Source organism: Annulohypoxylon maeteangense (genome assembly GCF_022496945.1).
Source record: "Annulohypoxylon maeteangense strain CBS 123835 unplaced genomic scaffold GGS22scaffold_6, whole genome shotgun sequence".
In the NCBI taxonomy this organism is placed as follows: domain Eukaryota; kingdom Fungi; phylum Ascomycota; class Sordariomycetes; order Xylariales; family Hypoxylaceae; genus Annulohypoxylon; species Annulohypoxylon maeteangense.
This window is the reverse complement of record NW_025953253.1, coordinates 1,367,074-1,393,421: the sequence shown is the minus strand read 5'-3', so window position 1 is coordinate 1,393,421 and position 26,348 is coordinate 1,367,074. Positions and strand designations below refer to the sequence as shown.

Genomic DNA, 26,348 nt, shown 5'->3' with positions numbered 1-26,348 from the left:
AGGAGGAAGGTCTGGATATATGGCCTATTTGCAACTGTTTGTATTTAGAAGCGGGCGCCGAGAATCCCGCACTCCATCGTCTCATATTATTGGTTCAAATTACAGTAATATGTAACAAAACATTCAAATGAATATAAGCAGGTATCATATATCACATATTCATCTAAGAGCACATAGCTACAGCCAGGTAGCCATCGATGACGTAAACTTGACTTATTTACTATCAAACGGGAAAGTTAATAATGAATATACTTTCAATCAACTCTAACTTGCCTTACAGAAAATTCTATCCCGTAAAGTGACATGCTAAGAAATACCTAAGCAATTATCATCATGGCTTTAAAACTTAACCCTACTCCTCTACCCTCATTACAAGTTTCTCGTTACTATATCCCAGCGCACAATCTCATACCCAACACTAGCATCCAAAACAAACAATTGTTACATTACCATGAAGTTTTCCCTCCTTCGACCTTGACCGCATCTGCCATAGAATCGCATCTTACAGAAGTTGGTGTCGTGGAACCTCAGTGGCGCTATACGATGTATAGCACAACTCACTTCCACTCGACCACTCACGAGGTGCTATGTATCAGCCAAGGTAAGGCCAAACTCTGCTTTGGCGGTGAGGACAATCCGGGAAAGGTGGAGAAGGAAGTTGTGCGAGGCGACGTGTTGATTTTACCTGCTGGCGTCGGTCATCGACTCCTCCAAGATTTCACGGGCCGTTTCGAGATGGTAGGTTCATACCCTAAGGGCTATAATTGGGATATGTGCTACGGAAAAACAGATGAAGAAGCGAAAGTAAAGAACATTGGAACGTTGCCGTGGTTTGAGAGAGACCCATCTATGGTGACACAGGCCCCGTGCTCGAAATTTAACGATCGAGGTACTATGCGATATATGACAGCGGAAGTACAATTCGTCTTTGTCTTGGAAGTTTGAGGCCTTCCCTGGACGCGGATGCCGGAATGAGCGGTCTGCAACTCCGAGCCCCTTTGTCCACGGAAGGTACTGAAATTTTCGTCAATTTTATATTGGTCGCGGATCGAGGTTTAAGATCGCGGGTGATCGCCTCGTTCGGAGATGCATGCTGTGCCTGCTTCCTGCAAGATTCAGCTAGTGCAACTACGAGATCGCCCAGTCGGTTATTATTAATTAAGTATTTTTACATGCAGAGTCTCCCGACCACATATGCCAATTTTGTCATCTGCAAAACGCATTCGTCGGCGCTCGTGGCCTGCACCGAATCTTGTGCGACCTGCTATTACGAGCTGACTAGGATGGAAGGGCATCAGAAAACTGAAATCTGCAGATACCCGTACAGATTCCGAGTCGCCCGACCTCTATGAATAGATGACGATGTTGAATCGTGTCGTCGCGATCAAAAAGAGAGCTATCATTTTAGCCACTCCGAAAATTTTGAATTTTCGACTCTCAATGGTTGACTGCATTAGGACCTGTGGCTTCGATAAAAGCCAATAGAGGCTATGCTAGGCAAAATTCTCCGATGGATGATCATATTATGTATTATGTCTCGTTCGATATGAACAAGATGGGCGTTTTAATTTCCTAGATGTTGTTATATAACCCCCTGGAAGACGGAAGACGAGTCTGAAACCTAACACCACGATGCAATCGATCACTACAACTGCGCTACATTTCGCACCCCCTTAAACGACAGTTCCTTCATTGAATTTAATCGATACGATGTGCAAGCTCATTATCACCTATCGTTGTGGCTGTAAGCCGTATGAGACCAATACGCCCTGCAAGACGCCCGACTGCCAGTCAGTTAAAGAGGTCGTCCAGGAACCGCGCTGCGAGCTATGCCAAAGGCAGGATACAGAGATGGAGGTAGCTTTGAAATCGATGTGATCTATAATTATCCACCACAGGGAGTCGGACTTGTGATCATCAAAATAACGGGTTCACAGTTAAAGTGGTATGTTCCCTTGCAGTGGCTCATTGTTTCAAGGTTCACAAATCCTCCTTGCACAGTTCTCACCCATCCTCTCTTTCGACTTGCCAACTCTCCTCTTCGCGACACAACATAACATGACGTGTCTACAAAACAAAAATCTACCAAACTCGGGGACATCGAAACATACACGAATGATGCAAACCGAGAAGATGAATCATATGAATCAGAGGGGGAGATAACTCAAGGCCATTGCATTCACCTAGGAGGTAGCTGTTGCTTTCGGTGCAACTCAAGGAAGGGGCTGAGTAAATTGCACTACATAGTACATTCAAGAACAAAGCACGACGGCGAGCACACTTGGCATAAGTGCACTTAATTCTATCAAGTAATATACAACCATGTTATCATCTCCCCTCGCATCAACTCCAAACAGTCAACGTCTCTTTTTTTACATTGATTGTTGTCTACCAGTGAACCACCTCGGCTTTAAGATAACTCCTGAATCCTTTAAATTGCCCCCATCGCCGTTTGCAGTACCAGTTCAGCCCTAGCCTTAATCGAGGGCTGAGGATTCTCAGCTAGGGCTGTGCCGATACCATTCACAGGGATCTCGAGCCATCCTAACGGTAGGACTTTGCGACGGGATCTGAATTGTCCAGACACCCGGAAATCGGGATGGGGCGGGGCGCATCTCCGGTCGAGTAAGGGCAAACATTTCTATGTATAGGATTAAACAGCCTCAATTTGTCTAACACATGGGCAAGTAAGATATGGTAAAACTCACCCTATTTTGAGCATATTAATGAATTCGTGATCTCGTAAAACACAATCAAGTCCAAGGGATGCGTTGTCCAGGTAGCATGAATTACAAGGTCGCCGTATGCCCACAAGCCACCCCATAAACCTCCCATTCAAACCCCCGAAGTGATATCGACCTAACGTCCCCACGTGTTGGTTGGACGCTCACCCCTTACCCCAGAACGGCACGTCGTTGGAGCGAACGGGTCTTTCCCTTCTGATTCGCCTCGGCGCATTTGCTGGGTGTCGATCTGATTGGTCACGTTTGTGATGTGGAAAGTCTGGTCCATCACGCTGCGCAGATCTCCATCGTCACGTCGCATTTGTGATTGGACCCGTTAGAGTAGGAGCCTGTCGGACGAGAGCTTCTATATTTTCTTATATATACCAAGCGCTTTTCCTGCTTAGGGATTGTTCTGCTTCTTTCTTCACGGCGATCAATACTGCCTGCAACATACCTACCTCTACCTATCTACACCGGAATAATCGTAAAGCATAAAAACCTACCATCGCACGCACAACGGGCAATAAAACATCAACCTATCCCCAAACATGCACCCCTCAACCCTCCTCCTCGCCCTCGCCGGCCTAACCACCGCGCTCCCCTCCCTCTTCGCCCAACAAGACGCCTGCGCAGGCGACAAATCCACCGCGGGGTACTGCACACCCCTAACCTACAACGACGTAACGCAATCCACCTCCGTGACAACGACATCCTGCGAATCCACGTGCTCGTCCGTCCTCGCCGACGCCGGGGACTGGGGCGTGGATTTCCGCGCACAGCCTGCCGGGTACGTCGACGGCATGTTCCTCAGCGGATGTCGGTTTGGGATAGCCCGCGAGACGGATGCGGATACGGAGGGCTTTGAGTTCAGTGTGGCGAATCAGGATATTGTGGATTTGATTGGGGAGAGTATTAAGAGGTTTGGGGGAGCTCATGGGGGGAAGGTTAGTGCGGAGGGGACGATGCTGTGTGAGGGGCATACTGTGAGGTGGTTTGTTGGGTATTAGGTTTTGGTTGTGGGTGTGAGTTTGGGGTGAGGATGGATGGAGGATTTGACGCGGCGTGCGTTGGGAGGGTGAGGGTGAGATGGTGGTGAGATTGGGCTGATATACGAGTATACGATCCTTTGGAGGAGGTGGTTTTGGCTCGTCAGAAGGATGGCCGCTAGGCCTGGGGCGTTCACGGGGTGTGAGGATGGGATGGGATGGGGCATGGTATAGGACAGAATCTAACCTCGATATAGATGTGATCTTGGAGGATAATGAGGAGAAATTGTCAGCTTGGGGCACTCGGGCTTACCCAGCTAGGAATCCCGGAAATCCCGTGGCTGATCATCTGTGGTCGTCAAGCCACTGACGTATGGGATGGTCTGGGACCTCTGAAGTGTGCTCCATACTCCACCTATTTATCTTAATTTATGATATTCCGATTTCCTTGAATCATTCCTCATCGTTAAGCATGGAGCTTTTTGGATATTACGATTCTGCAAATTAACTTTGAAGGTGATCGCAGGACTGCCGACATCCTTGTTGTTAAAATGTTCCTATTGAAAAGTAGGCGGCTAAACTACGTCAATGACGAGTTCTGATTGGCCAATGATTTTAAAGATCATGCATGATGAATCGGTAGCTGCAAGGGGTATGTGGATCTTAGTGGGGGTATTGCGGGCGTTGAAGTGGTCTGTGCTCTATCAGACCGGGGTACCCTTTCTGTTGAAATGTACCATAATGTGATATCTTATTCTGTTGTAATAACTAATGATCTTGGAACAGCTTCTCATGCGTCACTTTCAATGCAAATTGACCGATTGAAACTGTCATTTCTAATAGGATATGACCGTTGATGTAGTATCGTCATGGTTATCGGCTATCTCATAGCTTGACATCGAGAAAGCAAAGTGAGGGCAGTGAGGGGTAATGGTCATTCCAGTGATGTAATTCGGTACCACCTGCGAGGGCATCGCCAACGAGCCCACTATCGAAGACATGGCAACGTCCGAGTTCGTCTATTCTCAAGTTGTGCATCCCGATGAAATTAGGACTTTCACTTTAAATCCGGGTGTGGGGACTGACAGACTAGAAGGGTCTATAAATCATATTCAACTTCCCCCTTTTCTCTCGCCGACGGTGTCCTTTTCGGGGGATACACGACAGCAGAATACGAGAGCCATTCGAAATACGAGAAGACTACTTGATATTTTCGAAGCTCACTCTCATCAATCTGTGGAATCAGCTGACTTTGGCGGGGAAATTTGGCCTTGGAAGTTATTTGCGTCAAGCAAGCGACCTAGGCGAAGATCGATTGGTGGGAGGTTAGTGTTTCTCAAGTAGAATACCTACTACGCATTGGAGGTATTAGATGTATTTAGTAACTAACCTATAAAAGACAATTCGTCGTGGAAGAGCCGGTTTTAGGTTTCGATTGCAACCGCGTCGAATACACACCAAGGTCATACGATGCGCTGTCGTATACGTGGGGCGATCTTCAGAAGACCAATGAGATAGCTGTTGATGGACAGGCTCTTGGTATAACGAGAAACCTTTATATGGCCTTGGTAAAGTTAAGGTCTCCAACCGAGTCACGATGTCTGTGGATCGATGCGATCTGCATTGACCAGGGAAACGTCCAGGAGCGGAATCACCAGGTACAAATGATGAAGCGGATATTCTCTACGGCATCTTCTGTCATTGTATGGTTGGGTGATTCTGATGGTAATGTTCGGGATACCTTGGAAATGATCCTTAAATGTAGTTGGAGTCGAGGAAAGAAGAATCTCTTCAACTACCCCAAAGAAGCGCTTCAGGGACTCGAGGAATTATTCAAACGAACATGGTGGAAGCGCATTTGGATAATTCAAGAAGTGGTTGCCGCACGTGAGCTGGTTGTACTCTTAGGAGATACCATCTTCCCTTGGATGATGCTAGTGAATCTCTGTCGGGCGATCCAGGTGGCCGAGTTTCTCCTACACCCCATGGCATCTATGATCCGTTCCTGCGGGTATCAGAAGTTTACGGTCTTAGACCATTTCCGGCGAAATAAGGCCATGCCTCTTGTCCGATTTGTCCACTGCACACAGGATTACCAAGCAACCGACTCGCGCGATAAGTTATATGCGCTTCTCGGTATGGCTTCGGATGTAACATCCGACGACATTATACCCGACTATACGAAACCGGTCCAAGAGGTATTTCTTGACCTGGTTAGGTTTATGGTGAGTAATCGTTACGACCTCGATATAATCTCTTCTGGTCGATTCGTCGATTCGAATTCGACTACTCCAAGTTGGTTACCAGATTGGCGAGGCTTGAATACTCTACGACCGCTAAATAGTGAAGAGGTTGGCGGTCATTTCTACCGAGCATCGGGAAACACCCACGCTGTAGTTGATATGGCAGAATTTCCGTCAAGCTTGACAGCCGAAGGATGGATGGTAGATACGATCACCTGCTTCGATGACGTAATTGAACTTGCTCATGTAAGCCCATCCACAATTCAGCGCTGGCAGAGTATCGCAAAAGAGAACATTGATATTACCATGATGAGTCTATTCTGGAGAACGATTGTGATGGATAAAGATCACTTGGGAAACCAGGCTTCGGTGTCTTTTGGGAGGATATTTGATGATTTCATCAAGAGACCCGACACGATTCGTTCGAGACTCGTTCAACACTTCTCAGACGCCGTGACGAGAGCAGTGCTAGGGCGACGATTTTTTATCACAAAAGGAGGCCGAATGGGACTTGGGCCACCAGAAATCCAACCGAAGGACCAGATTGCTATTCTCAAAGGATGTCATGTTCCCCTTGTATTACGCCAGGCCGGAGACTACATGATTGTCATCGGGGAAGTGTATGTCTCGGCACTAATGAATGGCGAACTCGTATCAGAGTTAACAGAGGGGAGATATGGCTTGGATGCGGTTAAGTTGAAATGACATACAGAATCATATCATTATTATACACATGAGATGATTTCCTCATGATCATATATCGCGTCGGTTTATGTTCGAGCACAAGGAGCCACCAAGGCATACTTCATTTATAGCACACTGTCTTATCGTATAACAAGGAAAAACAATCTCGCTAATCGTGTCTCAGGAATCACCCTTGGGGTGTAGCATTCAGGACCTCATAAATAGGCCCCTTCTTTCAAATACCCTATTGCTTCTGCTTACTAAGCATCGTCTTCCCTCACTTTCATCAATGTCTGGGATATCAATTCAGAAATCGTGGAAAGTGTTGCGGTAGAGGAAAGAAGTGTCAGATAAGGCACATCGACTTTGAACGCCTGGAAAACCCATGCTCGAAACTCGGCTGCAAGCATACTGTCAATACCAACCCCGCTCATTGGCTTATGAACATCGATCTTGTCCTTAGGCATGAGAACTAGGCTTGAAAATTTGGTAACAACCATCGCCAAGGCTGCTTCAGTCACGGAGCTGCCGGAGTTAATCGCTTCAGCTATCTCAGCGGCGAGGCCATTCGTTGATCCGCTACCGCTACCACTTCCGGACCCTGACGTTTCTTCGTCTAGTGCAGCTGACAGTAAGGAGGCACGGGGGTCGCCTAATACCGGACTTGTGCCCTCGAAGCCCTTAGCGCGAAGTTCTCTGAGACCCAGAGGTTCCAGGCCAGTCAGTACGTGGCCTAGGCCTAGCTCATCGTAAGCATCGCCGGTCGTATTTGGCACATCTGTCTGCTGGGAAAGGGCAATATCGATGATTTGCAGCATCTCATCCTCGTTAATGGCCTGTATACCCTTTCTCAAAAGAAGAGCCTCGATCTCTGGATTCTCGTGTAGGTAACCAACCTCGGAAATCATACCTAGGCCTACCGAGGTAGCGGGGAGACCAAGGCCACGGCGGTACCTGGCAAACACATCGAGAAAATAATTGGCACTACAATAATTGCTTTCGGTAGCGGTACCAACACTACCTGATACGGACGATGTCATCAGGAAGAAGTCGAGTTCCTGGTCATGGCCACGGATGGCGTTGTGGAGGTTCCAGGATCCCACAATCTTGGGTTTTAGGCCATTAAGCCAGTACTGGCGAGACATGGTGGTGAATAGGGCTTCCTGTAGGGGGTTATAGAGTTAGCAGCGGGCAATTGTAAAATATAGGCGGTATCGCATCGTTGCCATAATTGGGAAAGAGACACGGGAGCCACCTACATCAAGACCCATGGCGGCTTGAATGACACCACCAATTGCACCGTCTATAGATGCTACGGCGCGCTCAACGTCTTCAAGATTGACCACATCGCCTCGCACAACAGTCACCTGAGCGCCTGAAAACTCCAAATCCTCGACTAAACGGCGCGCCGGGGCCCTGTCAGTTCCACTGCGACCTAAGAAGACGAACTTGCGAGCACCGCGTGTGAGCATCCATTTCGACATGCTCCTACCCAAGCCCCCGAGACAACCAACAAGTAGGTAAGTTTTATCCGGGCTAAAAGTGGTGTCGTACTTGATAGGCAGCACGGGGACCGACGATGTGTCGTTCTCGAGGGAAACAACAACGCCTCCGTTGTGAGATCCCTTCTCTACTTTGGGAGACGCTAGAGAATCGAATGCTTCTCTTACGGCTGAAATGTCCCAAACATCGGGGGAGAGGTCAATAGTGGCCAGGTCGCCACTGCGGTATGGGGACATAGCGTCAGAAAGCAACCTGCGTGATGATGAGGGTTAGTCGGTTTTATCTTAATATTATTTCTAGGTGTTTTTTCAGCGACAATAATGCAACATACCTGCGACGCATATTTTGTCCGTTTGGCGTCTGGAGTGCGATGAGACTCCCCATATCGAATTGCGTCACTGTAATGCTTCTGCGCGACATTCGCGGGTCCATAACGACCGCATCGACTAAACTCGGTCCGCCTACGCCCACCTGCACAAGACGAGCGCAGTCGGCGCTGATGGCGCTGATGATTGAACGATTGAGTATAACACCAGGAGGCTTGTCATCGGCAAAGGCAACGATAACGTCTAGACCACGATCTTTAGTGGCTGCCAGTAGCTTGACATCAAGTTCCGGATCGTTTGCGACGAAGACCTGACCTTGTGGCAACTTGAAATCGGAGAAAACGTTCTTCTGATCCTCATTGGTAGCAACGACAAAGACTTGTGAGCAGATAAGTTGAGCCATGCGCACGGCGACGAGATCAGCCCCAATATCACTGCCACCGCAGCAAATCAAGATTGATTCGTTTGGCTGGAGGTGGGCGCGCGTGTTGATGGCGTAAATGGCTGCACTGAGGGCAAGTGGGAGACAAGCTACGCCCTAAAGAGAAAAAGCTGTTAGCACTTATCATCTGGTGTCAATTTTAGACGTACTGTAAAGTCTTCGTTGTCATTGAGCTTCTGACAAGCCCACTCCGCGACGCGCTCCTTGGTGGAGAAGCTGCCCGGAGCCATGACTACAACGCGGTCTCCTGGCGCTAGGCTTTCAACTCCCGCGCCGACCCGACTTACTATAGCGGCGTACTGAGACGTGCATATGGAGCCGCTACTGTTCTTCGCATTGCCGCTGATGGCTTGGAGATCCTATACACCATAATTAACACACATATTCACCTAACTGGCTGTCGGTATCTTACCCTCGTACTCAGACCAACCGCCATCACGGACACCTCGACATCACCCGCTTTCAAGGGCTCCTCTGCATATGTTTCCTCCCGACGGAAGAAGATCCCATCTGTGTGTCCGACCTGTTCGATATCAAGCCTGCAAGGCCGCGCTTCGCCTAACGTTAGGGCTGTCTTCTCGCTGCCCTGTTTCTCGCGGACTGTGAAATAGGTACTTGTTAGTAGTTATCTAGGTACCTATCTAGGAAGAGGCAATAAAGAACTTTGGATATTACTCACAGACGCGGTTCTTCCACTCGCTAGGCACAAAACGGCTGACGTGCAACATGCCTGCCGCTTGTACGAACTCGAAGTCGGGCTCTGGGTCCTCGATTGCTTGCTGCAGCACCTTGAAGACGTGGCGCGCTGTGGTTTCAATGTCTGGGGTGGCGGTGTTGGTGTTCACGTCGACGTCGATGACGAAGAAACGCAGGGATGGCTGCTCTAGCATTAGTGCGCGCGAGAGCCCGAAGGCGACGGCCATTTCTGGCTGAGAGCCTTGCAGGAGCTGTCCACCCGTGACCCAGATTAGGTTTGTGCAGTTGTCTGTTAGGATTTTTATGAGGCGCATTTCCTCTTCTGTGACGCGGGAGAGGGTCGGAGTTTCTAGTTCGATGGTTGTGATGACGGCGCTGTGCGTGCTGAGGAGACTGGGTGTGATTTTCTCTAGGGACACGCGCTTGGCATGGTGTCCGGTTGTTTGGTATACCTGGTTTGCGACAGCGCTGTTGAGGGTGTGGTGGGTGTTTCGTTCGACCTGTTAAGATGGGAAGGGTTAGAAGATGGGTAAGTTATTATGGCGATATTATTATTTCTACTCGGACTCACGATGAGAATCTCCCCTGACACGGCGGCCTTCTTCTTCCCAGAGCTCTCTTTGCTAGGCGGATGCGCGAGTATAGTCTCATAGGCTCCTCCAAGTTGCGTTTGGAGTGTCGTAAACCCCAGTTTATTGAGCGTGCTGGCCTCGTCGGAACCGGTAACGGAAAGCAGGGTGCCATTTTCCGCTATGAGGTCTCTAATGGCCGCGAGGTCGATACTTGTATTATTGCTCTGAGGTCCTAGCAATACTAGATCGAAGTCCGAACCATCACCTCTCGGCTTTCCCTCAGACTCATCGTCTGAAGAATATTCCACGCATTTAATAGATCCATTTTCGTAGGTTCCGCGCCATAATGACTGGCACCTCTTGAAAGCAGTGGTAAGCCGGAGGATGTCAATGAAGTAGTTATTATCTTTCTCATCTGCGAATAGGCTTAGGATGCGGAGCCTGGCGTTCTTGTGGACTAGGAGATCAAGAGCAGTCCCTAATCTCGTCAAGGAAGCATCCTGCTTCCCCGCGCTCGACGTTGCGGCATGAGTTGCTTGCTGTTCGATATATGTGGAGAATGCGGCTTGGTCGTTTGGGCCAAGTCTTGAGATATCCGGCTTCCAGATGACCCGCAGCATGGGATGTCGCTCATCGCCGCCATCTTGCTGCCGCGTGCCGCTCTGATATGCAACCTGACGACATCGACTAATTTGCAAGACGGGTAGACCGTTATCTCCGTAAAGCTCGGCCGAGACCCTAATCGTGCCGAAGCCAACGGGCTCAGATACCGCTTTTATATTCAACTCGTTTTCTTCTGATACTTTTGAGTGGTCATGTGTGGGAGACCTAATAATTATCTCCTCTATGTGGACAGGAACCTTGGCTCGAAGCTCTCGAACTATACCACTTGTGCTGGCCATGATTCCGGCCTGGAAGAGCGAGTCGATGGTGACGGGGTGAAGCATGTATGTTGATTCCGGGTTCTTATCGTCGCCTTCTGTTTGTCTCAGCCCAGTCTTGGCGAGAACATGCGTGTCCTCCCGCTTTCTATGCAGGTGGATCTGGGATAGTGACTGGAATCGGCCCTGGAAATTTAAGCCCCCCTCAGCGAATTTGTTATACCATGTACGAGGCGCGCTGGGCTCCATGCCTTCTGGCTTGACAGTCGGAAGGCTTAAGACTGTGGCATAATCATATGCCTTTGCTAGCTGAATGAGACCTTTAGCGTGGGTCGTGGCCTCTTCTCCGCTGTAGGAGCTGATATTGAATTGGTGCCATTCAGTATCGACATGTCCCGGAAGCTGGGCTGGTTGTAATGTCGTGAAGATTTCGACACCCGCATCGTTCGCCTCTTGTCCCAATACCAATGCTTTGGTAATGGTAACGTCTCGGAGCTTGAGAGCACAGGCCTCGTCGACGTCATTGATCCCTGCCACTTGGCGCATGGCTTCGATCGCCATCGCTAGGTATCCAGCGGCGGGGAATACAACTGTCGTGTCTAACTTGTGGCCTTCAACCCACGGTATATCTTTCACTTTTAGCACATTTCTCCATGTTGTCGTAATTCCGTTGCCGCCGTGTACCTGCGAGCCGAGAATATCATGACGAGGGTGTTTCCTGTTTCTCCACTCAACACTAACCCGCGGCTCGTTAATCATAGGCTGCGAATCGTAGTCCCAGGCATAGTTCGGAAGGTCTAGAAGCATTTTTCCTTGCTGAGCCGCGTATCCTCCTTTGGTTCTAAAAGGGGATGACTGGACCACGTTGACATGTTTGAAAGAAATGCTGTGGCCGTGGAGGTAGAGATTTCCAACGAGGTTGAGGAATGTGATGACCGAGTCCTTGCCGCGCGACAATGCAGCTCCATAGTGCACCTTGTCCTCACCCATTTTCAAATTAGTGCGAATCTGTCTGATAGGCATCTCCAGGGCTGAATGAGGACCGATCTCAATCAGGTGATGCGGACCGAAGTCCTGTAGCAGTTTCTCAACGACATTACTGAACAGCACTGGTGACTCGAGGTTCGCTCGCCAGTATGAGGGTCTCACGAGGTGCTTGTCCACTATTTCTTCAGTGACAGATGAGATCCATTGGACCCCAGAACTAGATGGGAGAGAACCATTCATCTTTGGGGAATTGATCTCAGATGCTGCCCCAATGAGATATTCTTCATATTCTTGTCCTACCGCGGCCATGTGGTGTGAGTGATAGGCCTTACCGTTAGTCTTTAGCTGCCTAGCAAAGATGGAAAGTGTATCGAGATGTGTCTTTAACTTATCGATGCCATCGATATCTCCGCTTATCGTGACACTCTCGGGGGAGTTGACGCAAGCTACACAGATCTGGTTATCGAGGCCAAGTGCGTCGATATGCTCTTCAGCATCCGTGCGACCAAGCCCGACGGCCATCATGGCACCAACCATCGCATTAGGGCTCCTCGTCACGTAGCCACGATAGTAGGCAATGGTGATAGCCTGCTCAGCTGTGATATGGCCTGTGGCATACGCGGCAGCGATTTCACCCGACGAGTGCCCGACGACTTTCTCGGGCTTAATCCCACAAGTCGAAAGAAGCTGAATCATAGCGACCTGTATGGCCCTGCATACCGGCTGACTACGCGAGGCGTGGTTGATCATACTCGTCTTAGCAGGCTCGAGAAGGGCTCCTAGTAGAGTCCAGTTCGGTGGGTGTGGCAGCAACTGTAGTGTTGAGTCGAGCACTTGAATGGTTTGCCGAAAGCTGGGGTATTCGTGTATCAGCTCAACACCCATCTCAGCCCATTGCGCTCCCTGGCCAGTGAAAACGAAAGCTAGAGGTAGTTTCGAGTATGGCTTTCCCTCTAACCGGATGTGGGTGTTTTCGAGGATGAAGTCTTCTTGTAGCGACTCAGGGCGGACTAGGACGTATCCTCGAGCAGAGAGATGGGATCGCTTCATTCCTAATGTATGGGCCAGATCGGTGATGTTCACACAGCTGAGATCGAGCGCAGATAAGTCGGATACTCTACGTTTTAGTGCGGTGTCGCTACTCGCTGAGACAGGTAAAAGCATCGTGGTCCTCGACAGAGTTGCGGCCTGTTTGACTGATGGGCTCATGTATCCTAGGGGCAGATGATGTTCTGCCGCTTCCAATATGGCATGAGCGTTAGCGCCACCATAGCCAAATGAATTGACACCGGCTCTCCGAATGCCATCGCTTGACTTGTGTGGGGAAGTGTCTGGGCACGGTGTCACCTGTGTGACGATTTGAATCTTCCAGTCGTCAAGCTTGATCTTCGGGTTAATGCTTTTAACCCCTACTGTCGGAGGGATCTCTTTATTCTCCAATGCCAGGACGACCTTTATGATGCTAGAGATTCCACTGGCTGCCTCGCTATGCCCTAGATGACTCTTTACGGAGCCAATTAGCGGCGGAGACCCCTCTTGTTTCTTGAAGACGCGGGAAACCGCCTCTACTTCAATGGGGTCTCCCACTGCCGTTCCTGTCCCGTGACACTCGACGTAGGCAGTTTCTTCGTATCCGAGGCCTGCTTGAGCATACGCCTTTCGTATAACAGCTTCCTGTCCGTCTGCGCTTGGGAGGGTAATACCGTTTGTTTTGCCGTTGCTGTTCACGGCAGTGCCGCGAATTACAGCACGGACTGCATCCCCATCCCGGATCGCGTCACTAAGCCGCTTGACAAGGAAGGCTCCTATCCCATCGGCTCTTCCGTATCCATCTGCGGATGAATCGAAGGTATGGCAAGTTGACGTCTTAGACAAAACTCCTGCCTTCATGGTCTCTAGCTGCTGCTCTGGCGATTGTATAAGATTGGCACAAGCTACGACGGCTGAGTCACATTCTCCTGCTTGGAGAGCAGTGCAAGCAGCATGAAGACAATAGAGAGAAGACGAACAAGCTGTATCTATAACCGAACTATAAAGCGAAGATATATCAGCATTAGAAATATTGTCATGGGATTCTCGCAAAAAATTGCATACCTCGGGCTTTGCAGGTTAAATACATGACTAATACGATTAGCCAAGATCGTAGTACCAAGGCCAGTCGCCGTATAGCGGTGGGCGTATTCCGAATCCTTAAACTGCATCGTTATGAAGTCCGTTACGAAGTTCCCCACATAACAGCCAACATTAGCCCCTGAGATTTCCCCCAAAGGAATTCCGGCGTTTTCAAAACACTCAAAAACCACTTCAAGCAGTTTACTATAGCATCTACCATATGAAACGATGAATAGGGCCCATTCATAAACGCCTGCCTCCAGGCTTTTGTAGCTATATCAATCTCTTCTGCCATTGGTGTTAAAGAGTCAGCGATAGGCATGAGCTGCCGGTTATAGACAACAAGTTCGTGTAAACGATTAAGAATCACGCAACACATATTGATGCACACCTGCCGGTCAAAGATCCATTCAACACTTACATACCTCATACTTAGGAAGGACATACAGGAAACTACGACTGACATACATGTCGATAGGACGTCCTATATGTATATGTGAACTATGATAACGATGTTAGAAGGCTTCCCTAAGACAGGGTCGGCCTGTAGCAAGGCCATAATAGCCTCATCTTCTGGGAAGTCAAGAACAAAGGAAGGTCTCCTGTAGGTAGCGCATTGGTACAATAAAAAACGGGGCACCTAATCTGAGCTGACTGAGATAAAATTTACTACCTAGGTAGGTTATTTCCGTTACTCTCTCAACTGGATCGGCTGTGATGCTAGTAGGTACATATGATTGCCGCAGTCTCAAATTTCGTCCCAAAGATCCGGCACCTGATCAGCAGTGGTTGGAGTGGCTTTCATGTAGTATTCTATAGATATTATATTAGTTTGGCAATTGATGACAGTGTGTTTCGAGTTATAGCTTACTTAGCCATGGGTGTTTCTTGAGTGCCTCTTCGTGAGTCGTCTTAGCGCACTCTTCCGCAGCATCACGGAACATCTTGTCCAGCTCTTCTTTTGTTATTCTTTTCGAATCACTTTGCTTGGTGCTAGTATCGGAGTCGGGGTGCTCCTTGTTCGACTTTGATGATAGAGAAGTGGGCGAAGTGGATTGTGGCTTTTTAGATGTTGTAGCAGAAGACATGGTGGAGGGTGGTGGTTGCTTGTATGTGTAGGATTTAGTTATGATGCTTTTTTATTAAAGAAAGAATTCTAAAACTTGTAGATGGATTTGGCAGGATTTAGATACGTCAGTTAATATAAACTTTGCTTAATTGAATTTCCGCCTGCCATTTCTATGTGGTCAAAGAACAAACTTTTGGTGGGCGGTATAACACTAGCCATAATTTAGTCCTTAGTGGCTTTAGTGCCTCGTCATGGGGAGTCCTTTAAATAATTACATCAGATACCTGAGTATAATTTGTGTTTAAACTTTATTTTATTGCGCCCATGCATACTAGGTAATACGCCCTTATAAAGCTAAACTCAAACCTTTGATATTGTCATACTGGGTTTGAAGCTGGCATAAGGGGCGCCATTTTCAAATCCTAAAGCCCCCCTACTCCTAGAGGCTTCTAGGCCGTGTAGGCATCATTTATATGCACATCCATATTAAGGTTACAAAAGCAGAGTTTAGAAAACGAATGTTGGTAAGGAAAAGGGGTTGTGCCTTAGACCAGGCATTACCATTCGCGTGTTTTCTTTATTTACCGACATCAAATAACTTGTAGTCTCTCACTTAGTAAGCAATATAGATATTAAATGAGCAACATAAGGTACCTACCTAGCTAGATACCTAATGAATGACTTCCAGCCTTTAAATACCTAGAAATGCAAGATACCCTAACCCTAACCCTAACCCCCACCAAAGAATTGGGGTTAATTGGTGGGGGTTAGGGTTAGGGTAAGGGTTAGAATGTTTTGCCAAACGGGACCAGTGGTAAGCGTGTCTGTGACAATTGAGGTGATAGGTATAATATTCAATTGTATACTGCACGATTCTCATGATATATACCTACCTAGTAGTAGTGATGAATACCTGGGATCTCGCACGTTTGCTTGAGGGCTAAAAGACACTGGGCTTATACCGGGTAGCGTTGTTTTTTAGTGGACCAGCCCCTAACACCTAGTGGATATCCACCATATATCAGTAGTGGAGTTACAGGCAGGCTTATCACTATTTTATCTACGTCCACTTCAGTACTCTTTTCAACCAATTAGGCACATATTTCTATTCCTCACCCAGAACACCCTTCACAAACTCCCCGATGAACTTATTTGAATCCTTAGGGTAATGGATCAGAATTCAATGCGAAGCATCTTCGACAATCCCATTTTTCAACCCTGCTTCGAAATACTGCTCTTGGCCATCAGCTAGATCCAGCGTCAGCGCAGGATCCTGACCAGCCATGACCAACATAGCAGGAATCTGGAACTTGAAAGTTGCCACCTGTTTGGCGAGACGAGACTCTTCCTCCCCATTAATGGACCGTGTGCGGTACCAGTTTATGGGACCATGGAGGCCGTGACGAGAAAACTCGCACACTGAGTCGTGTAAAGACACATTAGCCAGCTATTCGCGTGCGATAGATAAGGGGTGGATACCATAGTAGTTCATCATCTCAGGCGTCACTAGGGGCGATGGCCGAACTTCTAATATGCGATCCGGGAAAAGGCCTACCCACGGGTCAAAGCCCGCCAAGCCTTCGGGGGTGAGACCCCCAAACATTGTGTTTAGAAAGCCTCGTAGGTGAGCCGAGGATTCGTTAGCCAAGGTCTCGGCCTCCGAGCTTGTGTTCTGCAGCTGATAGCGGAACTTTGGATTCTTCTTTACAAATTCCTCGAGCGGGGTGACGTTCAACTGTAGTGGGGTGAAAGGTATGCAACATACATCGTGTGCTTACGTAATCTCATAATCTAACTAGTTGATTTTGGTCTCCTTGGCAATCACAGCATCAATAATATCACGCGATATTTCCTACTCTCGATATAGACGATCAGAAGCTTGGTGATGCCATCCGGGTAAGGCTAGGAGTTTTCGACCTTTTTTAGTTGTACCAAGTCGTAAACATGCAAACCCTGTTTTATTTTCACACATGCTACTAGGTAGTCTTCTGCGGTAAGAAGCAGAAGCGAAATCAACATTATGAGGTTGGTAGGGCGGATTACCTACCTAGGTACCTAGGTAGCTTAAGGTAAATTCGTTAGAAGTCAAGTACTAAGGGATTGTTCCAGGTTGGTTAAGTAACGTGACACTTGCACTAGGTAAATGTCTATCTACAAAGTATGTGCGAATTACACTGTGATAAACTGTGTATGAAGGTCTCTCCTGCCCCGCAGCAGGTTCCGGTTGTGTAACATTAGTGGGGTACGCTTAGTCGCTTTTACACCCACCACTCCGGTCCAGGTGCCCCACATCGATACCCCACCCTCCGGCTACCCGGTTCATGGTACACAATGTAACGTGATCGGATAGGATCTCAAATCTCACCTCCTAGAAGGTGCAATTAACACTATGAGGGATATTTACCGTTTCTGAAGTCAACCTAACCAACACAATATCAAATCCTACCCACCATTACTCTTTCCTATCGCTTCAAGAAGTTCCTCGACCCGCATATTCCTTCGTCAGGTCTCCGAGATAACCCTGCATCCTCTTGCCGTTCACATAGACCGGCTTACAATCTAGTAGAACCCACATTATGCGGCCCGGCAAGGTACCATTACCCGTGATGTTCTTCCACTTGTGTGCTGTAGCTCGCTGCACACACACGTCGCCTTGGCGCATGATACGTTTCTTGCCTGAGTCGAGCGATATTTCGAATACTCCCTCCACGATAATCCCATAATCAATTGTTTCAGCCCTGTGGAAGGGAGACTCCACGCCTGGCCCGAAATCTATCATGCGGACGATGGATCCTCTCTCGTGATGAAACGGTGGCTAAGCCGCCTCGGTAGGTCGACCTCTTGATAGGTGGTAAGGTGTGGGGTACGCACCTCTTGCTCCTTCGCTTTCTGGACATCTACGTTATCATTCAACTCAACAGGAGTCTCCCAGGTCGAGTAAAGTATGTTGGCAACAGCCTGTTTCTCTACCATCAATCGGCAATGTTCCCCATGGTCTGATTGCAAGAACACGGAGTCGCCTTGGTCATTATGACCGGTGATGTGTCGGAAAATCTGACGTAGGCCCGGGGCAGGGAAACTTTCAGTTTGATAACCGCTTGTGTTCTGAGCCATGACGAATTAGGTGAGTGATTCTAGGTACTGGAAGTGATATTACTTGGAGCGAGAGAGCCATTAACAGGAGAAAATTTTCAATAACGAGATTACGCCTCCATTAAAACCAGGTATTTATACTAGTCCGACTCCAGAGTGAGATACACTCTAGCCTTAGAGTTGTCAGAAGGTCGTTATTGATTACTTACCTTCCAGGTATTTTTAATACTTCATATTATCGACAGCACGTTGGGTCCCTGATGGATGGATCATCAGGATATTTGAAGATAATTACTGAGTAGTTACATATACAGATAGTCACGTAATGCTTAGAGTCGATAACGCGTAGGCTGTATTGGCTTCCACCCCTCTTATTCTAACGCATTTGAGATGTGTCTTTAATGGATGACTGACTATATATTCATAGACAGTGTCGTGCCTCCGTCCAGTATCAAGTTACACCCCACGGCGTAACTGGACATGGGGCTACAGAGAAACATGACAGCATCAGCGACTTCGTCTGCTAGCGCAATCCTCCCAATAGGCACTGCAGTTCTTATCGTACGTTCCAGGTCAGGGACATCGTCCATAGCCTTACGCACCATAGGGGCGTCAACCCATGATGGGCACACGCTATTAACGCGGATGCCATAACTCGCATTATCTAAAGCTGCAGTTTTCGTGATACCGAGCACAGCATGCTTAGCCGCAGTATACTGAATCATTTTTGGCGTCGCGATAAACGCCGAGGTGGATCCGAGGATGACTATGCTACCACGAGTGGTCCCCCTCTCAGAGGCCTGCGGGCTAGCCGCCACTAGTTCCTGAGATTTCATGGAGGCTGGCACAGCACGAGTGACAAGGAACGTTCCTGTGACATTAATCTCATACATGTTCTCGAATTCATCCGGACCGGCCTCCGCTACTCCACAAGCAAATTTTACTCTGACCTAGATGGGTAAATATAATCAACATCGGAAGCCAAAAAATCAAAATGGCCAAGGAGGTTACTTACACCTGCGGTATTAACGCAGCAGTCTATCAGATTAAACACCTAAGGCACATATTCTACAACCACACCTATCAAATCCTCTAGCGTTACGTCAATGCTGACAGCCTTTGCACGAAAAGCTGTGCTCACGGCTGCATTCCGCGATTTCGCCACAAGAGCGCTAGCAGCTTCAAGGTCGATATCCGCGACAACGATTCCCCAGATGCCATGCCTCACGAACGCCAATGCGCATGTTCTACCGATCCTGCTCGCTTTATGAGGTTGTTTTCAGCTTGCGCCCTCCAAGCATGCAGTGCAAGTTGGATGAGAAACCTACCACCGACGACAAGCGTGGCTCCATCGAGATTCATTATACCGAATATTCGTGATAAACGCCAGGTAACAGCTGCAATAGAGGTTATCTGGACTCTGATCTTAGATACATTCAAGAGGTAAAAACAACCAGTCTTTTATGCAAATTTTCTTGTTATAAAGGAGATATATTCTGTAGAGAGGCGTGTAATTCTACTACATTTACTGTATAGCGTACTATGATGTATAATGTACGACACAGACAGACCTAAGTAGCACTGTGCTACAACTATGATCTGAAGTCGACACCGGAGGTACGGTATCCGAGAAATAATTCTACAGAACTCGCTTTTGCGTGGCGTAAAGAAACTAACGGACTACCAGACTATTACAGCGAAAAATTTTCTGATGTGTAACGTTTATTTTCTGTTCAGGGAAGTTGGATTGAGTTTTGTGTGCGAAATTTAGGTCTGAATTGACTCTGCCAACAATCATCTTTCAGCTGCTAGATAATGGGAATAATGTGAGGTAGCCGATTCTGCCTAGATTTCAGGGATGTCGTATATGGGCTAGCAATGTCTTTGTAAGCTTTTTTAATTGTCTAAAAAAGACCTATATCAACTAAATCCATCATGGACTTATTAAGACGGGCTATGAACGGTGAATCTCGTTAAGAACGTCGTATTGACATGCCTTGCTACTCAAAACCCACTTGTGGATCATAGGGCTAAAGTTGAAGTTCGGTTATTGATATTGAAATCGCTATGGAAGATAGAGATAATTTTCGCGTTATTATCGTCGGCGCAGGCCCTGTTGGCCTATACATGGCTCATGCAATGGAAAGGGCAAAGATCCAATATGTACTCCTTGAGCAGCAGCCAAACGTTCTTAAGATCTCGGGACAGGTACTATTTACATGGCCACAGACGACCCGGCTCTTCGACCAACTTGGGTTGTTTCAGGATCTTAAGGAACTGGCTATGCCATTACATCGCAGGAAGCGGATTTCCGGTAGCGACGGTCGGGCTATGTCTGCAACCCACTTTTTGGACGATGTGGAAGTAAGGTACGTTACGAAAATTTTCTTTATAGGTACCTACATTTGCCAGTCAGCTGACGGGTGAATCAGACACGGCTACCCCTTCCTAGCTATTCACAGAGTCGATCTCATTAAGACCCTCTATTCAAGTTTGAAGGGCAAGGACACTAATGTCAAGACAAGCGCCGAACTTACGGATATTGAGACTCTTTCAGAAGGAGTCCGCGTTCATCTCAAAGATGGCGCTACCGTGGAAGGTTCCTTAGTTATCGGGGCAGACGGCGTGCACAGCAAGACTCGCAAGCTCATGCAGAAGCTTGCCAGGGACGATTATGCGGAGAATATGGTTTCGAACTTCTACTGCATTTTCGGACAAGCGTCTATAGCGGACTTGCCTATCGAGCCCGAGGTCTTCTTTGAGTCTAGGGGCTCCGGGGCCGCATTCCAGTGCCTTGCCACGCGAGACCTCTTGCAGTTCGTCGCATTGAAGCCGCTCCCTAAGCCTCTGACTGAGCGTAGGAGATATACTAAAGAGGAGATGGAAGAGTTTGCTGCGTCCATCGCAGACGTTGTGGTATGCCCCGGTATTACGTTTGGGGCTGTGTGGGCGAGAGCCATCAAGAATGTGTCAATGATGTTGAACCAGGAGGAGGGCTTCATGAGTCGCTGGCATTATGACCGTATCGTCTTAGTTGGTGATTCGGCACATAAAAGCACAAGTGTTAATGGCTTAGCCGTGACGTTTGGGTTGCACTCCGCCGCGGTTCTCGCGAACTTGCTACAGAACCTGCTGGTTACTACAGGACCACAACCATCTGTGGATGCGCTCAGCAGGATCTTCTCTCATTACCAGAAAGAGCGCGAAAGCGCAGTAAAACCATTATGGGAGAAGGCATATTCGATGGCTCGCGAGGTTACGCATGTATCATGGGTAAATTGGTTCTGGGATAGGTATATCCTTCCGTGGATGAATCCGGAGAGATATTCCTTGGACATAACCCCATCCATGACATTCATCAGGTATGGCAACGTCTTGTCGTACGTCCCATTCATCGACAAGCAGGGGACGGTGCCTTGGATCCATCAACCGGCCGTCCAGTCATGACCTTTTTAATGTTACTAGCTCAATGTCTAGGTATAGGCGCTTTCGTGCTCCTGTTTATCGCATGCATTTAACAAACAATTATATGTCCTCACAACAGAAAGATACGGAATGGCGAGGTAAGGGAGGAACAAATGATGTCTAATTGGAAACGGAGTTAAGACCCTTACGGCCGATCGGGTATATCGCATCGGCTTACCGGCAATGATTATTCCAGATCCGATGTTGTGTAACCTTCTTGTGAAACCTCTCGTGTAACTAACACCTAAAACTTTCCTATGACATATTATATGAAGGAAAGAGAAAAAACAATCGTCGTGCCTGCTTACAAAGCATACCTGTACCTACCTTTTAGAAATCCCAGACCATCTTAATAGGCAGAGATGACGTAAACGTCTCCTATTAGGTATCATAAGCTTAAAATATACCAAGATATGGATCCTTACCAGGACCAGTATGGTACCTTGAGTACTAAGTTAAACATTCAAGGTTTATCAAAGCTCTCCCTACGGACGATATCAATATCACAAGACAATCAATACTACAATAAACATACCTAGTAGCACATCAACCGGCCTAGACCTTTATCTCCGCGCGAAGTACGTACTTCGTACTACAGAAACTGATTAATTCGAACGTAACGTCCATCATATGAGGCGAGAGAAGCTCTTATAAGAGCAGATAAAGTAAACACCGAGTTGAAACCTACTTGAACACTCAACAACCTTGTGCTTCTACGTCTCTATTTCCAAGTCAAACTCTGTATCCATTTTCACAATGTCTCGAGCAACACCTCCAGAAGCCATCGCAGGTAGGCCCGTAGGCCCTGTCGCGTTTGGGATGATGAGTAAGTTTTGAGTCGAGGCAGAGCGTCTCTGTTATCTAAAGTCTTTATGTTAACATGGCCAAGATCTCACCCTATTCGGCAACATCCCACACGAGGAAGGAATCAAGCCACTGAAGGCTGCTCTGGATAACGGTGCCAACTTCTGGAATGCGGTAAGCACAAGTACCATACTCTATTCTCAATGTCTAAGTACTGATTTACTCGGTAGGGCACCTTGTACGGGACCCCTGACGCCAACTCGCTCCATCTCCTCAAGTACTACTTCACCAAGTACCCCGAAGATGCATCTCGAGTTGTGCTCAGTGTTAAGGGAGCGTATAACGGCGCTAACCAAACCCCTGACTGTAGCCCGGAAGGTATCAGGACTTCCGTCGACGAAGCTCTGCGAGTGCTCGATGGGCTTAAGTCTATCGACCTCTTCGAGTGTGCCCGTGTTGACCCTAAAGTCCCCATAGAGACCAGCATCCGTGCCTTAGCGCAGCTGGTCAAGGAAGGCAAAATCGGCTCCTATGGCCTCAGCGAGGTCAACGCGGCAACAATCCGTCTCGCAAACGCCGTGTACCCTCCTGCCGCCGTTGAAGTCGAACTAAGCTTATTCTCGCGCCACGTTCTTGAGAAAGGTGGTATTGCCGACACGTGCCGCGAGCTTAAAATTCCACTACTAGGATACAGCCCCCTTGATCGCGGCTGGCTGACCGGCCAGTTCAAGACGTTAGATGACCTTCCAAAGGACGACTTCCGCCGAATGTGGCCTCGCTTCCAGCCTGGCGCTTTCGAACAGAATGTTAAGTTGGCTGAGATTATCGAGGAGGTCGCCAAGAAAAAAGGGTGTACGAGCGCTCAGATCGCCATTGCATGGGTCAGGTGGCAGGGCGTGCTCCCTATCCCTGGTGCTACGAAGGTCCACCGGGCCACTGAGAACTGTAACGTTGTCGAGCTTACGGACGCCGAGGCGGCTGAGCTCCAGAACGCTTTGGACAGGATGGAGGTCGTTGGAGACCGTTACCCGGAAATGTTCCACGAGCACCTGAACAAGTAGAGGACAGGGGTGAATCACTAACACGAGTCTTCTGAGACATCTGGAGAACCGTGGGGTCTTATATTCCATGATTGTCAAACGACCACAGAGTATAAACTAAGATTATAAAGCCAATTGACCTATTCCATGCTCACATACCTAAGCTATGAAACACATAGTGAGGCCGTATCTTGGATTATGTCATATTATGTATCTCCTGCCCTCGTACCTGGGACTACAGATGCAAGGCAAGACCTCGTAGGGCCTTCTGGAGGACTTGTCAAACAACTGCTCAGCTGAGGTGCCCACTTGTGTTGTATGTCTCGTCTTGTATGATATGGAGTAAGCAGTTAGCTGGAAAGGGGTTACGTCCTCGTGATCGTAGGACCCCAAAATACCTTCAATCCTAGGTCAATGGCACGGAAGTGACTTCAATGCTTTTGAGGAGAATATAAAAGCTTGATGAGAACTACTTCATTTCTCAACATTGAAGCGACAATAAACTCAAACATTTGAGCAAGCACTATCGCCTAGGTAAGGTAGAAATAACAGATATGAATTCGTTTCTCAAGTTTACGGCCGTTGGCCTTGTATTTGGCCTCTCGCTGGCCTCCGGCACTATTATTCCATCCTACTTTGAACGGGCTGCGATAACCAAGCGCCAGATAAACCTCATGGAATTCCAGAAAGACCTTGGCGAACGTGTCTCTTACAACACGAGCATATACCTACCTTTCGATACTAAGTTCGCCAGCGCAACGGAACGGTATGATACATACGCACCTCCGACGATCGAGTTAGTGGTCGTCCCAGGATTGGAGTCTGATATCCCAATCATCGTGAGTGCGATCACGACTGCATTATCTGCATGTACCTAGATTAACATCCGTGTTCCCGCACGCAGGTCAAATGGGCCAATAAGAACAGCCTGCCGTTCCTTGTCAAAAACCGTGGCCACGCTATGACATACACCATAGGGAAATTCAAGGGTGTACAGATCGACATGTCCGGTCTTCAAAAAATCGATATCCAGCCCCATGGTAAAACGGCGTGGTTCCAGGGTGGAACATGGGATTCCCAAGTCATGGAGTACTTGTGGGAACGAGGCTATGTTACGAGTGGGTCTGGTTTTAGTTTAAATCTTTAGAGATCTGTTCAAGTTTAGAATTGCTGACTCACTTCAACTGATAGCGACGGGAAGCTGTGGTTGTGTTGGTATGATGGGTCCTGGTCTTGGTGGTGGTCATGGACTGTACCAGGGCTTGTACGGATTGATCAGTGATAATCTCGTTAACATCAATCTCGTTCGCGGCGACGGCTCGCATATCAGGGTCAATTCTACAAGCCATTCCGATTTGTGGTGGTAAGTTGTAGACGAAAGTATTGCTAATCTTCACTTCTAGGGGAAAGATAAAGCCGAGAGTGATGACTCAGTTCGAGTATCTTACCCCTGAATGCTAACTCTACTTCTCTATAGGGCCATGCGAGGTGCCGGACACAACTTTGGCATCGTGACCAGCTTCGAACTTAACATCTACCCCAAAAGGATTGATTCTTGGCATTACCATAATTACGTCTTTACTCAGGATAAGCTGGAACGCTTCTTCGACGCGCTGAATGTGTTTCATGGAAATGGTTCGACCCCAGTCTTGATGGGGTTGAACATGGGTGGGTTTTCAATGAATACATCCATCAGCAAGACCGAGGTAAGTTTCGTCTCTCGTAGTTTATATCCCAGGCTAACTAATTGGCTTTTAGCCCATTATAAGCTGGTCGTTCGGCTACGCCGGACCTGCTCACGACGCCGAGCGGCTCCTAGCGCCATTTAACCGGATCAGCGCTGCCTGGGAGGGCAGCGGCGATGTCCCGTTCCCCGGGATCTCTGACGCTATGAACACTGGCAAAAATCAGCCGATCTGCGCCCCAAATCATACACGCATTCAATCTACTTCAGCCATTCAGACGTACAATGTGACCGCAGAACGCCAGATCTATAACCTCTACAATGAGACCATAGCTAGGCACCCTGAAATTTCCGACTCAGGAGTCATACATGAGGGATACTCAACCGCAGCCGTCGCGAAAGTCGATCCTGCTAGTACCGCTTTCCCCTGGCGTGATTACTACCTTCTTCAGTAAGGTTTACTCCTGATTTAAAAATAACACTTACAAACACAATATTATAAGGAATGGAACTAATTTTGGGGTATCTAGTTGCTTCGAGGTAAAGTTACCGGTACAAGTGTCGGAGAACACACTGGCCCTGGGTCGTTTATTAGCTCGACAGATACGAGATTTGTGGAATGCCGGCGCACCAAATCTCAAGCCATCCACCTATGTCAACTACGCCTTTGGTGATGAGTCGATACAGTCGATATACGGATACGAACCATGGCGGCTTGCTAGACTGCGGGTCCTGAAGAAGAAATATGATCCCAAGAATCAGTTTAGCTATTATAACCCCTTCGTGTAGATGTCTCATGTTGGGAATACGGTCGTAGGAAAAGGCAACGACAATGTTAGGTGTAGGCTGAGTTTATTAGGTCAAGTCGTCTCATACTAGTGTTTGAATAATAGTAATTCGAATGACTTTTCTCATAATTGATAATATCCACCGCAATTGAAGTGAATAATAAAGTTTTCTTAATCAAGACCCATCAACCCCTTTTCGCAAAAGTTCTGACCCACTTGTAGATAGGGGTGCGCTACAATTACAGGG

General features: G+C 48.0%; 11 protein-coding genes across 11 annotated transcripts; 6 read left to right on the top strand and 5 right to left on the bottom strand.

The window, feature by feature from the left end:
• The first annotated feature begins 241 nt into the window (after positions 1 to 241).
• GGS22DRAFT_199578 (RmlC-like cupin domain-containing protein) lies at positions 242 to 1,138 on the top strand. Its single transcript, XM_047966306.1, has one exon. It carries the CDS (start codon positions 334 to 336, stop codon positions 943 to 945), a length of 612 nt encoding a protein of 203 aa, XP_047820127.1. The 5' UTR covers positions 242 to 333; the 3' UTR covers positions 946 to 1,138.
• Positions 1,139 to 3,125: 1,987 nt separating this feature from the next.
• GGS22DRAFT_160493 (uncharacterized protein) lies at positions 3,126 to 4,248 on the top strand. Its single transcript, XM_047960934.1, has one exon. The coding sequence runs from the start codon at positions 3,275 to 3,277 to the stop codon at positions 3,731 to 3,733; it is 459 nt and encodes a 152-aa protein (XP_047820126.1). The 5' UTR covers positions 3,126 to 3,274; the 3' UTR covers positions 3,734 to 4,248.
• A 113-nt stretch (positions 4,249 to 4,361) lies between these two features.
• GGS22DRAFT_126971 (HET-domain-containing protein) lies at positions 4,362 to 6,780 on the top strand. The gene is made up of 2 exons (XM_047958368.1): positions 4,362 to 5,037; positions 5,112 to 6,780. Exons 1-2 carry the CDS (start codon positions 4,712 to 4,714, stop codon positions 6,658 to 6,660), a joined length of 1,875 nt encoding a protein of 624 aa, XP_047820125.1. The 5' UTR covers positions 4,362 to 4,711; the 3' UTR covers positions 6,661 to 6,780.
• A 119-nt stretch (positions 6,781 to 6,899) lies between these two features.
• GGS22DRAFT_187528 (ketoacyl-synt-domain-containing protein) lies at positions 6,900 to 14,247 on the bottom strand (the record flags this gene model as incomplete). Its single annotated transcript, XM_047964603.1, has 8 exons — positions 6,900 to 7,802; positions 7,899 to 8,394; positions 8,474 to 9,006; positions 9,060 to 9,269; positions 9,323 to 9,510; positions 9,590 to 10,106; positions 10,178 to 14,075; positions 14,141 to 14,247. 8 exons carry the CDS (start codon positions 14,245 to 14,247, stop codon positions 6,900 to 6,902), a joined length of 6,852 nt encoding a protein of 2,283 aa, XP_047820124.1.
• A 659-nt stretch (positions 14,248 to 14,906) lies between these two features.
• Positions 14,907 to 15,246, bottom strand: GGS22DRAFT_187527 (uncharacterized protein; the record flags this gene model as incomplete). The annotated part of the gene is made up of 2 exons (XM_047964602.1): positions 14,907 to 14,971; positions 15,030 to 15,246. 2 exons carry the CDS (start codon positions 15,244 to 15,246, stop codon positions 14,907 to 14,909), a joined length of 282 nt encoding a protein of 93 aa, XP_047820123.1.
• Positions 15,247 to 16,321: 1,075 nt separating this feature from the next.
• GGS22DRAFT_126959 (uncharacterized protein) lies at positions 16,322 to 16,923 on the bottom strand (the record flags this gene model as incomplete). Its single annotated transcript, XM_047958366.1, has 2 exons — positions 16,322 to 16,646; positions 16,707 to 16,923. Coding segments are annotated over 2 exons (456 nt in total), but the record flags the coding sequence as incomplete, so codon positions are not given.
• A 774-nt stretch (positions 16,924 to 17,697) lies between these two features.
• On the bottom strand, positions 17,698 to 18,341 carry GGS22DRAFT_179189 (uncharacterized protein; the record flags this gene model as incomplete). The annotated part of the gene is made up of 2 exons (XM_047963658.1): positions 17,698 to 18,042; positions 18,099 to 18,341. 2 exons carry the CDS (start codon positions 18,339 to 18,341, stop codon positions 17,698 to 17,700), a joined length of 588 nt encoding a protein of 195 aa, XP_047820121.1.
• A 14-nt stretch (positions 18,342 to 18,355) lies between these two features.
• On the bottom strand, positions 18,356 to 19,764 carry GGS22DRAFT_160464 (3-alpha--hydroxysteroid dehydrogenase). Its single transcript, XM_047960933.1, has 2 exons — positions 18,748 to 19,764; positions 18,356 to 18,536 (listed from the first exon to the last, which is right to left on the bottom strand). Exons 1-2 carry the CDS (start codon positions 19,211 to 19,213, stop codon positions 18,526 to 18,528), a joined length of 477 nt encoding a protein of 158 aa, XP_047820120.1. The 5' UTR covers positions 19,214 to 19,764; the 3' UTR covers positions 18,356 to 18,525.
• Positions 19,765 to 20,523: 759 nt separating this feature from the next.
• On the top strand, positions 20,524 to 21,873 carry GGS22DRAFT_160462 (uncharacterized protein). The gene is made up of 2 exons (XM_047960932.1): positions 20,524 to 20,719; positions 20,858 to 21,873. The coding sequence occupies exons 1-2, from the start codon at positions 20,604 to 20,606 to the stop codon at positions 21,765 to 21,767; spliced, it is 1,026 nt and encodes a 341-aa protein (XP_047820119.1). The 5' UTR covers positions 20,524 to 20,603; the 3' UTR covers positions 21,768 to 21,873.
• A 668-nt stretch (positions 21,874 to 22,541) lies between these two features.
• Positions 22,542 to 23,650, top strand: GGS22DRAFT_187522 (NADP-dependent oxidoreductase domain-containing protein; the record flags this gene model as incomplete). The annotated part of the gene is made up of 3 exons (XM_047964601.1): positions 22,542 to 22,611; positions 22,675 to 22,763; positions 22,820 to 23,650. 3 exons carry the CDS (start codon positions 22,542 to 22,544, stop codon positions 23,648 to 23,650), a joined length of 990 nt encoding a protein of 329 aa, XP_047820118.1.
• Positions 23,651 to 24,183: 533 nt separating this feature from the next.
• GGS22DRAFT_179185 (uncharacterized protein) lies at positions 24,184 to 26,102 on the top strand (the record flags this gene model as incomplete). Its single annotated transcript, XM_047963657.1, has 6 exons — positions 24,184 to 24,468; positions 24,534 to 24,747; positions 24,821 to 24,992; positions 25,107 to 25,335; positions 25,388 to 25,764; positions 25,844 to 26,102. 6 exons carry the CDS (start codon positions 24,184 to 24,186, stop codon positions 26,100 to 26,102), a joined length of 1,536 nt encoding a protein of 511 aa, XP_047820117.1.
• Between the last annotated feature and the right edge of the window lie 246 nt (positions 26,103 to 26,348).

Coding starts and splice junctions, on each gene's coding strand:
- GGS22DRAFT_199578 (XM_047966306.1), top strand. CDS start 334: ATGGCTTTAAAACTTAACCCTACTCCTCTACCCTCATTACAAGTTTCT.
- GGS22DRAFT_160493 (XM_047960934.1), top strand. CDS start 3,275: ATGCACCCCTCAACCCTCCTCCTCGCCCTCGCCGGCCTAACCACCGCG.
- GGS22DRAFT_126971 (XM_047958368.1), top strand. CDS start 4,712: ATGGCAACGTCCGAGTTCGTCTATTCTCAAGTTGTGCATCCCGATGAA. Junction 5,038..5,111: donor CGAAGATCGATTGGTGGGAG/GTTAGTGTTTCT, acceptor AACCTATAAAAG/ACAATTCGTCGTGGAAGAGC.
- GGS22DRAFT_160464 (XM_047960933.1), bottom strand. CDS start 19,213: ATGTATGAGATTAATGTCACAGGAACGTTCCTTGTCACTCGTGCTGTG.
- GGS22DRAFT_160462 (XM_047960932.1), top strand. CDS start 20,604: ATGCCATTACATCGCAGGAAGCGGATTTCCGGTAGCGACGGTCGGGCT. Junction 20,720..20,857: donor AAAATTTTCTTTATAGGTAC/CTACATTTGCCA, acceptor CGCCGAACTTAC/GGATATTGAGACTCTTTCAG.